This window comes from Cupressus sempervirens, chromosome 10 (genome assembly GCF_028749045.1).
Source record: "Cupressus sempervirens isolate cs-2001-9-10 chromosome 10, ASM2874904v1, whole genome shotgun sequence".
NCBI lineage: Eukaryota > Viridiplantae > Streptophyta > Pinopsida > Cupressales > Cupressaceae > Cupressus > Cupressus sempervirens.
In genome coordinates this window covers 280,040,839-280,053,066 of record NC_143127.1, presented here as the reverse complement: position 1 = coordinate 280,053,066, position 12,228 = coordinate 280,040,839, and the positions used below count along the sequence as shown (strand labels likewise).

The following is a 12,228-nucleotide window of genomic DNA, read 5'->3' as shown; positions in this document are numbered from 1 at the left end:
TAGGTATTTGATTTCATCGATTGGACTTATCCAACCATAGTTACAAATCATTAACAAGGATGGGGGACGTGAAGACATCCCCAAGACGATCAAGGGGCACCTGCGTGCCCTCCACGCGTCCCTTAGGATGTCTGCCCATCCTGACAGCACCCTAGCAATGTCCCAGAAGCAACTTGGCATGAAGGCAATGGTGAGGGGACAAGGGATCACTTAAGTCCTCGTCCCGAGGACAGAGGCGTTGGGAGGTGGGGATGCATTCCCTATCTTACACTATGAAACTCAAATAGATAAATTGCTAATAAATAAAAAAATTAAATACCTCATAATAAGATATTCATAATTTGCAAAAATGATAATATTGAAGTCTCAAAATGTCATTAGACAATGAAGATGTCAATCCAATCCATATTCATCTTCATTAGAAGCATCAAGGTCGGCGTGTGGTTAAACTTCATTTGAACCACAACCCATTAGATTGCCACTAACACTAACTTGTTTGTTCATGTGCAAGAGCTGCGTCACAATCATTTATGGAGACTCGAGCAAGTTGTCAACTATATCCTTTAAATAAGCATACTTAGGTGCTAGATCTCAAAACCTTGTCACACCCTCATTGTATCCATGTTTCTTATCTAAAATAGATGATTAGAGTGTATGTAGACCAAATCTATGCTTTTGTTGCACCCAAATGATTGCGCTTGATCAAGTGGTTGAAGAAGCATGTACATCAATTCTGCTCACCTAAAGAACTTGCAACTTGTTGAGTTTGCATACAACATTTAGTATTTAATTTTAAAATTCATTAAAAAAACTTAAAACATAAAATTATAAAATAAAAAATAGTTTTGTTAGTAGCATCAAATGAAAAATGACAAAAATTAAAAATAAATAGTTGCAAACTTGGGAAAGAATTTCAATTGCAAGAGGTTGCAAGAAAAGGGAGCCTTGACCATGTAAATACCACAACTCATCAGTGCACATCCTATATTTGACATGCAGAGTAGCAATATCAAGATTTTTTGAAGAGACAAATTGGCCAAACTTGCTCAAGACATTATTTTGAGTTTCATCATCTAAATGTATCGTTCTAAATGCAACCTTATAGCTAGTGTCAACCTCTACATCTCCTTGGCAATGCAACTTAGCCGCAACTAAGAGATGTAAGGGGTGGTCATCTTGTTCCAACAATCAACAATTATTTACTACACAATTTAGAAAAACATATCCATTGGATCATGTTCATCAGCCCTATTATTCCTCTTCATTTCTCCACAATGGATTCCATGTCATCATTAATTTCACCTAAACATGGAAAATCAGTAATTAGCATACATAATCATCCCATGATGGGCTTGGTAAAACTCAAAACATATTCCAGACAAACCCATCACTCATCATCAAGTATTTATGCTCTTACTTTAGGGGCTCATTTTGTGTTTATCTCCATACACTCCACAAGGTGTTGATGGCAATAGCACTTAAGACCTCTCACCCCTTCATAGTCGTCTAAAGACAATTATGTGATATGCAAATCATGTTATATCAACCTAAAATGGCATTATAAAAACACGCAAGTCATATATTAACTATCAAAAAATAAAGTTAAAATTACCTTCAACAACTCCCAACTCCCAACTTGGAGAAGGTCCTAGATATTGTTTGTGACATGAGATGATTAGTCACAAACGTTTCAATCTTCTCAGCCGTCATGTAAACTTGTTTAACCCAATAAATTTCTATGCCAATCTTTTGCAAGATTAAATTGAGCAGATTGCACATGATTTCCAAAAAATGTGATTATATGTAGCCTCCACTATAGACCAAGCTACCTTACAATTTCTAGCAGTCTCCATTACAGCTTGGACAAGTTATTTAGGCCCCACCATGTCACTGGATACAATGAGGATATTAATGATGAAACTTCCATTTTTCAATTGCCCTTACAATCCACAGCTTTCAAGAACATTACCCCTTTAGTAGACACTACTACAACATTGATCAATGGCCCATTTTTGCAATCAATCCATCCATCAAAAATGATGTCACACCTGTTTCTAGCCAAATATCTCTGATCACTCTCAATGATGTCTCTACTGAAGCTTTTTCCTTTGCCAATAAGGTGGTTTTCACCTATTCATACTCAAGACTAACATTATTCAAAAGGTGAAATTCTAATAGTATTCGGCATCTCTTGCTAATTAGGTGATCTAATAATTGTGATAGGAAGCCCATTGCCATAAATGCAACGAGCAACGCTCTAATATGCAACCTCTCTAATTTCATTTTTGATGGTCCTATCTAATGGACCTCATTTCATGTAACCACAACATTATTTGGTTCAAATGGTGGAGGCATCAGCATGAAAGGATGTGGGCTAGCTAGTTGTGCCAAGCCACTAGTAGGCCTCTTCGAGCTTTTCATGGCAAGAGGATGAGCAGTCTTTGACTTGTTACTTTTCAGGTAGGCTTCCTTGGCCCTTTGCCATCTACCACCCAACAAGCATTTCTTATGTGGCCAAGGATGGCACATAAGTGACCTTTCACTCCATAGTATAATCTTGTATACTCTATGCTGCAATGATTACACCGCCAAAGAAAAGTCCAACCACTGGGTATTTGCTCAAATTAGTTGCATAACTCTAAGGTGGTTAAGTTGCATCAATTTTAAAGGGCTCTCTTCATTTTAGCCCCAAGTGATTGAACAAGAACTTCCACTTTTGATGCAGGAGCATCTTGCATGGGAAAATTATTGAAAAAATATAAAAAAATAAAAAAATAAAAAAAGGGGAAAAAGAGGATTTCTATTTTCGAGGTGCATAGGTGGCATAATAGAAAAAAATAAAAAATAAATGGTTGTCATTCCATTTATCGAGGTGTGTGGGTAGAATTCTAGAAAGTTATGAATATTGTAGAAAGTTGTGGATAATGTAGAAGGTTGTGGAAGTTGTAGAAGGTTGTGGAGGAATTCTAGAAGCTTGTGGATAAGTCATGCATTGGGTGGTAAATGCCTATTTAAGCAAGGCATATGAGCATTTCTAATCAAGCTCAAGGAGAAGCTCAAGGAGTAGAAGCTCAAGGAGTAGCTTGAGAAGTGGAAGCTTGAGGAGGAGTAGCTTGAGAAGGAGAAGCTTGAGAAGTAGAAGCTCGAGAAGTAGAAGCTTTGGAAGGAAAGCTTGGAAAGGTGAAAGTTGTGGAAGGTGAAGCTTGGAAAGCTTGGAAGGCTTCAAGGTGTGAAAGAGAAGGAGGAAGTGAAGAGTGAGTTTTCCTGAGTCTATGGACAGAGCGTCGAATGTGAGGCAGTTTATAGCAGGATTGTGGTGGAATTGTGAGTTTGTAGACAAAGCGCCGAATGTGAGGCAGTTTACACTTGGATCTTGGATAAGGTTGGAGAAGAGCTAGTGACTGCTGTTTAGAAACAAGGAGGTTCCTTGGTGGCTTGCGAGCACAAGTTGAGATCTCAGAGGTTTCTACCAGAGTGTGGATCTGGACTAGCTTGGGTTTGGATTGGATCTTGTAGAAATGTTATTGTAATTGCTATTGGATTTTCAAGTATAATAAAATTGTCTTCATATTGTTGCATTCTTGGTTGTGATTTGGTAAGGGTGGTGTGGCCCTTCGTCAGTGGTATCAGAGTGTGCCCTCTATCAACTTTCAACCATTAAGTATGAAAATGAACCTAAAATGGAAAGGATTATTGAAAAAAAAAATTAAATCCAATATTATAGACCCTTATTATACATAACAATTTTTTAAAATATTAAAAACTTCGTAAATAAATTTTTAAAAATTTAGGAAATTGTGATAAATTATTGAAAGCTTTTAAAAAAATGAAGATTTACTCACCTTTGATAGCTAAGTCTTCCTTCTCCAATGATCCCTAGGCCTTTGGTGTATTTCACCCTCTTTAGCCTTCACCTTCAAAAAAAAATGCACTAACCATCTAAACAAGCTTGGAGAAAAGAAAATCGTGAAAATGCAAGCTTCGCGATCAAGAAATGAGGTGAAATGACCAAGATAAATGATACGTAAGGCAAAACTAGGGTTGAGTGGCCTTTTTGGAATTTTATATGTAATATTTTTTCAATGAGAGCCTTTCTTGGGCACCTAGCTTCGCTTGGCTTCATGTAAGGTTTTGCTCTAGCTCCCAGATTCATGGTGATGTAGTCTTGGTTAGAGAGACCTCAAAAGTGATCAATCCAATTGTGCAGCAAGAGTAAACACAATAGAAACAAGTAATTGGAGAGAACCAATCAAGATCAGCATTCATTCAAAGCAAATCAGATGTACGAAGGTTCGACAATCAGCCTTCTTACATGTTTGGCTCATACATGTATGTTTGCTTATAATCTTCGTCAGAGACCTTAGATCCAATTGAAATGACTCCAATCTTGATACTAAAAACCTACTAAGAGCCTACTACTACAATAGATACATCATAATACGATATATATGCATTGCAACATGCAAGTCAGCCTCAAGATACAAAAAATTCCCCAAAGACCAGGAAACGTATTACCACAAATAGGTTTGATCCCAAATCATAAGGAACAAGTGGCCTAACATGTTTGAAAGCTTGCAATTGCAGCTTTCGGTGCTCACACAATCTAAGTACATAGTCGAATGCATCATTGAACATTTACGATCATAGATTTCCATCGCAAGATTGAAATCCACCAACGGCCATGAAATTGGCAAGAACATGATACTCGAGAGAAAGAACAAATCACTACTAGAGCAATAAAGAACCAAATGAAATACAAATCTAGGAATAGGCACCATACTAGGTCTAGATCATACTCTGAACATCGCAATAGCTGACTCAAATAAAACGAGGATCATTGAGTCGATCAACAAACTGGAAAACTAGCAAAATTAGAAAAATGAACACAAAATGTTTTTGGTTGATGCAAGATTGCTCCAAACCCAATATGCTCCTACAACAAACACCCAGGGTTGATAAAAAGGTGAATCTCTCACTTTGATGTATGAGAAAAATCCAGAAGATCCAACTCAAACTAATAAATCCATCAAGAATCTTCCACTGGTTTGTCCTTCCACTTGATTAGATACTCTATATTCCTTACCTCTTGTACTCCTTCCAATTCTACTCTTCAATATGCTCTCTATATTGTCCAACTGCTTCTTTAGATACTGTTTGACATCTGATTGATTATCTGAACTCAATTCAGCCTCATGATACTCATACAAATCTGAAATATTGAATATAGGTGAAATATCCATATCTTCAGGTAACTAAACTTCATAAGCATTCCTAGAATCAAATCTCTTCGAAATCCTATAAGGTCCAAAATTCCTTACCTTCAATTTGTTATAAGTCCCAACTGGAAATCTGCCTTCGTCAAATGAATGATAACTTCTTCTCCAACTGAGAAATCCTTGTGTCTCCTAGTTCTATCTATCTTCTCCTTGTACTTATGATTGATACTTCCAAATGATGCTTGACCTCTTCCTGTAATGTCTTCGTGTAATTCACAAATTCTTCTACTTCAACACTCTTTTTATCCTCTTTCTTAAGATCACTTAACTCCTGAACTTCCTTAGGACTCATGTCAGTAACTCCTTCACAAGGTATTTTCACTATTCTCCTATTCACTGAACTGTTTATGCAAACTCTGCTTGTGTGAAAACCAAATTCCAATTACCAGAAGTATCTCCAATCAAACTCCTCAACAAATTGCCTAAACTCATGTTCACCACCTCCATTTGTTCATCAATCTGTGGATGAAAAGTAGCACTGAACTTCAAGTCAGTAAATAGTTTCCTCCAAATATCCTCCAAAAGTAACCTACAAATTTGTTGTCCCTCTCTGAGACTATACTCCTTTGCAATCCAAGCAATCTTACAATATCCTTAAAGAATAAGCACGTTAAATGTACTACATCAAATGTCTTCTTACAAGGAATGAAATGTGACATTTTAAAGAATCTATCCACCACCACAAATATAGAATCATTACCTCTTTGCGTCCTTGCCAATCTCAAAACAAAATCTATGCTAGTATCCTCTACTAGGTACAGGCATTGGTGTATACTATCCTACATCCTGACTACTTCCTTTAGCAACTTGACAAATTCTGCAAACTCTATACAAACTTCCCAATATGCTTACAAATCTATGGCCGAAAGTACCTTTCACTTGCAAAACTTATTGTCTTGTCAGTACCAAAGTGTATGTGAAGTCCTCTACTATGCTTCTCCTTAGTCAAATCATACCTCGTTAATCCTATAGGTATGCATAATTGAACTCCTTTGAACAACATATCATCTTGAATAAAATAATCCAACCATTTGTTTTGGTTAACTATTACCGGTTCCTTACAAGCTTTCCATGCATCTGCAAAATCAAGATCTGTCTCATACAAAGTCTTTAATTCATCAAATCCAAGCACTTCTATCCTCATCTTTGTTAGAAAATTCCTCCTACTCAATGCATTAGCTACTCTATTTGACTATCCACTTTGGTGTTTCAACACAAAAGTAACTCTGCAAGAACTCAACCTTACTTTCATGTTTCTCTGATTTAACTTCCCTTGACTACTCAAATATTGTAATGTTTTATGATCAGTATATAACATAAATTCCTTTGGCAACAAGTAATGTCTCCACTTCTTCAAGGATTGAACTATGGCATAGAACTCTTGACCATAAACCGAATATTTAATTTTATCACTATAAAAAGTGATAGATCTACCTTCTTGACTTAACACAGCTCCAATTGCATTCCCACTTGCATCACAATCCACTTGAAATGCCTTATTGGTAAGGCCAAAACTAGTCGTTCAACAACTTTCTGCTTCAATAACTCAAAACTCTAGTAAGCTCCATGTGTCCATATGAAATTCTTATGATCACCTCTCACAATCTCTGCCATAGGGTTACAAACTAAACCAAAATTCCTGATAAACTTCAGGTAAAAACTAGTCAATCCATGAAATGATCTAACTTCCCCAACATTCTCCAATGTAGGTCATTCCAAAATTACCCTGACCTTTTCAAAATCTGTCTTCAAACTCAGCTGAAATCACAAGTCCCAAATACACTATCTCTTCCCTTGTAAAATAACATTTCTTGTTATTAAGCAACAACTTTTTTCCTTAAATCTTTGCAACACTTGTCTTAGATGCAACAATTCTTCCTCTTTACTCTTACTGAAAATCAGAACATCATCCAAGTGCATAGTCAAAAATTTACCCAAGAATTTCTTCAATACCTTATGAAAGTACTAGGGATATTAGTCAAACCAATAGGTATAACCAACCATTCACACAAACCTTCATTAGTCTAAAATGTAGTATTCCACTCATCTCCTTCTCTAATTCTAATAGGTAACCACTCCTCAAATCAATCTTGTACTTTGCTCCACTCATTAAATTTATTATGTCATCCATTCTAGGCAAAGGAAATCTATACCTCATTGTGATCTTGTTGATAGCTCTAAAATCAATACACATTATCCATTCTCCATTCTTCTTAAGTGTCAAATACTACAGGTACTGCAGAAGGACTCAAACTTTCTCTGATCATACCTTTTCCACAACTATTCTTGGACTTGTTTATTCAATTCCTCATTCTCTACCAGTGTCATCCGATGTGGTGCTTTATTCGGTATACTTGCTCCCAAAACTACATTTATACAATGATTGATACTTCTAACAAGAGATAATCCATCTCACACATTGTTTGAGATGATGTCTTCAAATTTTGTTAATAACTCTATTACTTATTTAGGATGTCCCTCTCTCAGACCCAAATCAGGTTTCTTTGGAACCAATGCATAATAAATACTTTCCTTCTTTATACCATTCAAGAATTTCCTACCTTTAACCAAACAAATCCTCATGGTGGTGCAATTTTTATTTTTAGGATCGCCAATCAAAGGTAACAATACTTGCTTTATCCCATTTCCCACTATAGTATATCTATTCAATCTACCATCATGTAGAGCTTGTCTATCGTACTACAAAGGTCTTCCCAACAAAATATGACAACAATCCATCGGGATAACATCATAAAGAACATTATCATAATAAGATCCAATTTTAAATTTCACAACACATTACTCACTTACCAACACCTTATGATTGTTCTTTATCCATGCAATCTAATATGGCTTTGAATGCTTGGTAATTATAACTTGGTGACAAATTCCTCTAATGCTAAATCATATGAACTCTAACTTTCAATAATGACCTTGCAACATTTTCCTACAACTTTGCATCTGGTTTTGAACAAGCTTTTCCTCAATATAGGTTCTTTGGTCAGGTTCTTCATTACATAGTGCTCTTCTAATCATCAAGGCTTCCCCATCTTCCGATTAATTCAAAGATTCAGGTGATTCTTTCTCCATAAATACATTTATGTTACTACTGCCACTCTTCTTACCTAAATTTCCATGTGTGCACTCAAATGCTCTATGTCCTTAATCCATTAAGATACTTGCCAATTCTTTCAACCTCATCATCCATATGTCTAGATCTGATATCCAACCTATAGAATTCTTCAGTATACTCCTTCACAAAAGACTCCTTTTGCTTCAAACTTTGCATCTTCCTCAACAAACTAGCTTGCTAACCACTAGGCAAAAATTTACCCTTCAACTTATTCACCATTTTATCCCAAGACTTGATCCTTTCCTTTCCTCTCCTTTGTCTATCAATTTATGAATGTTCCCACCATAACAATGCATGTTCTTTCAATCTGGAACTAGCAATTTTCACTTTCTTCTCTGCATTTTTACTTTCATACTCGAAACACTTTGCCATCTCAGTAATCAAATCAAGTGATTCCTTTGAATCTAGCTTACCATCATAATCCAATAAATTGAAATGTTGTCTTGCATTAAATCTAGTCAAGGCTCTTAGAAATCTTTTGTCAACGTATTCAAGTATAGGTCCAATATTTCCTTCAAGAACTTCTTTAGTCTCCTCATCACTCACATCTTCAATAGGTCTTCCTCTTCTTTGGATGGTTTCTACTACGTCAAGTCTAACTGAAATTTGCCTCAACATATCCATCATTGTTGGATCCGCATCTCTCCTTCCTTGAACCATCCTTGAGACCGTCTACAATTATAGGTCATATCTCAACTCGAAATACTTTTGATTGATGCAAGATTGCTCTAAACCCAATATGCTCTGAGATCACATCATGGGTTTGGCCAATAGGGCGAAATCAGGGTTGACGGACCTTCTTAGAGGTTCAAATGTTTTTTTTTTCAATGTCAGACCCTTTCGGCACCTGCAATGTCAAGTGCATCCAAGGTTCTACTCGAGAGCTTGGATTCATTGTGGATTTGACACATAGTAGATATAGGCAATTAGGCCAAGCCCTAATGAAGCCAAAGGCAAACCTAAACCTAGACCACAATCGACTTCAAAACCAGGAATTCCAGCACAAATTCAATAACATAGGTATAGAGTCAGATTCAAATCTATTATAAAAATCTCAATGTTTCAAAATAAGCTGAGACACCTCTGTGGGACCTCAGCATGTGTCCAAGACAACCTTGTTGTACAAACGTCATTTTAGAATTTTGACCTGAAACTTCTAGGATTGATTTTAGGGATGTGATAAGACTTAAATCTAGTGGAGAAATCAGCTCATTGTTCAGAAAAAGGCTCAAGAAGTGGTAGATGGGACCTACAAACACTTAAGGTAGTGGTCATTATAATGAGAAGGAAATCGTAAAGAGAGATTGCAAAGTAGGTTATCTTATACTTCACATGTCAAGATTTAAAATTGCAAGAATGTAGAGTACCTGATTAGTTTTGGATATTGTATACGGTTTTTACAAAATAGAAGATTATCAAATAAAGAATAATGTATTGAAATAGAACATCCTCCAACATTGAGGAATTTGTAAGCATGCATCTAGAAAGTTATCGCCAAGACAGAAACCACAAAGTGCGCAGTATATGTTTACTGGGGTAAAGGTAAAAGTATTTTTCAGATGCATGCTGTAGTGTGCCTGTTATTAACAGGAATAGCAATTTGTGTATGAGTGGAAATGACAGATCCGACTGCTAGGATTTCAGGGGCACACTCCCTACTGATTCAAGATTCAAACTAGTCCCTTCCCCACTCCAGCATAAGATGTGGACAGATGACTGATCTTTACCCAAAGACATTGGAATCAATCACTTCTGTCCTGAACAAGTACTAATTTGCCCCAAACACATAGGAAGGACCATAAACTGTTCTGTTAGAAGTTTACTCTATTGGCATGGGAATGTTCAATGAACCTAAAAAAATTCCATACTTTAGTACAGAAATTGAAACCAGCCAGGTTGTCAATTTGGGGATAGTGGGGCAAGGAAAAGGAATGGAACAGAGGGGGAAGCTGAAACAGAAAGAAAAGGATAAGCACAAATCATCTTCAATTGAGAAATCATATTTGCTATGGGAGAATGACTAGTCTATTTTTTATGCATTTAGCTTTTCTGATTCTCCAGCGCGCCATCGTGTAATATTATTCTACAGGAATCATTAGCAGATTTATATTCAGTCTATTTCCAATATCATGAATAGGATATCAACTTGCATATTATTAGTATATCATTTGATACTCATTGTAACAAGTAACATAAATAGTATACCATTTGACACTCATCCCATCTAAGAGACGGTTATAAAGATGACATGGTATAATTGAAACCAGAGAAATAAATATCACGAACAGTACATCCTTTGGCACTTGCTGCCTCTAGGTGATGTAAGGCTAAGCACTAAAATTAAAACTCACAAAACCTGTAGCATCAAATAGTATTGTCGTAAATGAGAGCTGCATAAGGCGTTGCACCAAGTAACCCCTAAACAAATTGGGTTATCAAGGAACTCTCCTTCAAAAACAAATAATTCAATTTCCCAAAAATGGCATTTGCCCAAAACAAAAATACCAAATAGAGAGCATGCATTACATACCCACAGTGAATTCAAAGACAACCACCACAGTCAATATTGCCCAAATAGAATGTGTACTAATCTCTTTGTAGGGCTCCTCCATAAACATGAGGAGCGACACCAGGCTCAACGCCATTCCCATTTTCACTGAAAATATGGCCTTCCTGGGATCACTCTTTGCGAATTCCAGCGCCTTACTAAAAACTCTGCATACACCATTCCACCACTTGTTTGGCCGTTCCCTCAATCCTACACAGCACCCTCTTCGCGATTGCTGTCCCTCCACATCACTGAATCCCCTTTCCTTCTCCTGCCGGCTAAGCAAACTCTCTCTGCTCTGCTCCTGGCCACTGTTATTGGCTTCTATGTTAGGTGGCATGACTCCAAACTCAATATCTTCCTTCTTTCCTTTCGCAATAAGTAGACACCAACCCTCTTCCCCAATTCTTTTAGGAACTCACAGAGTTCACCACCAAATTTCAGTTTGAAAGAAAGCTACCCAGAAAGGCACGATAAACCAAGTCGCCTCCCATGACCTGCACACTGAAATAAATCCTTTAAAGTCAAAAACTACCACTGACCCCCGCAACAAAAAAATTAGCGAAAGCTACCGCCTTGTGCATTAAATTTTGTCCGTGCTTACCATTTTAAGCAAAAATCCCTTTAAAATGGCCTAACTAGGTAATAACAATGTACCATTGAAAGACACCGGAAAATGTCGTTTCTTTGATGTAGTTATACCTCCAACAAACGTGTCGAGATGTGGCTGGAATAAAATACAAATATAGGATTCAACTTTTAGTGCGCCTCGCCACCATCTTTTTCTCACGAATTACATTGCTTCCTATAAATTGAGCAATATCTGATACGTCATTCGATTGAGAGGAGTGATTATGGCAGTGGCTATGCATCCAGGAAAACATTTTGTTAGTTCTGTGCACATATTGAGACTTATGTTTTCATCTCATTTTCTACTATTAATTTTTTTCAATTTTAGAAATATTAAATTATATTTGCAATATTTTATAATTTTTTTATTTTAAATTTTTATTTTATTTTTAATGACTATTTATTTTCTCTAATTGATTTATTTATTTATTTTAGCACTATTTCTCTTTTTTAATTGGTTCCTCTTAATTTTCTAATAATTTGTTTTTTCTTTTCAAATATTCAAAATATTTGTTCTATTTCCATTAAAAGAAATATTTCTACACTTTTAAAAACAATTCCAAAGAAATATTTCACCCTTTATATTTTGTATTTTAATTTTTGTTTACATTAATGTAACTCCATATAGCCAATAGTAAAGC

The 12,228-nt window shown here is 36.2% G+C and overlaps 1 protein-coding gene across 5 annotated transcripts in view; it reads right to left on the bottom strand.

Annotated features, from left to right (window-relative positions):
• The window catches only part of LOC149533740 (aluminum-activated malate transporter 9-like), a 55,729-nt gene extending 43,890 nt beyond the window's left edge, over positions 1 to 11,839 (bottom strand). Inside the window, exons 1-2 of one of the 5 annotated variants that reach the window (XM_089803556.1) lie at positions 11,562 to 11,839; positions 10,940 to 11,461 (exon numbers count right to left, since the gene is read on the bottom strand). In XM_089803556.1, the coding sequence (XP_089659682.1) occupies positions 10,940 to 11,297 (358 nt within the window). In that variant the 5' untranslated portion in view covers positions 11,298 to 11,461; positions 11,562 to 11,839. The other 4 variants (XM_089803554.1, XM_089803553.1, XM_089803552.1 and 1 more) reach the window with 4 other exon arrangements.
• Between the last annotated feature and the right edge of the window lie 389 nt (positions 11,840 to 12,228).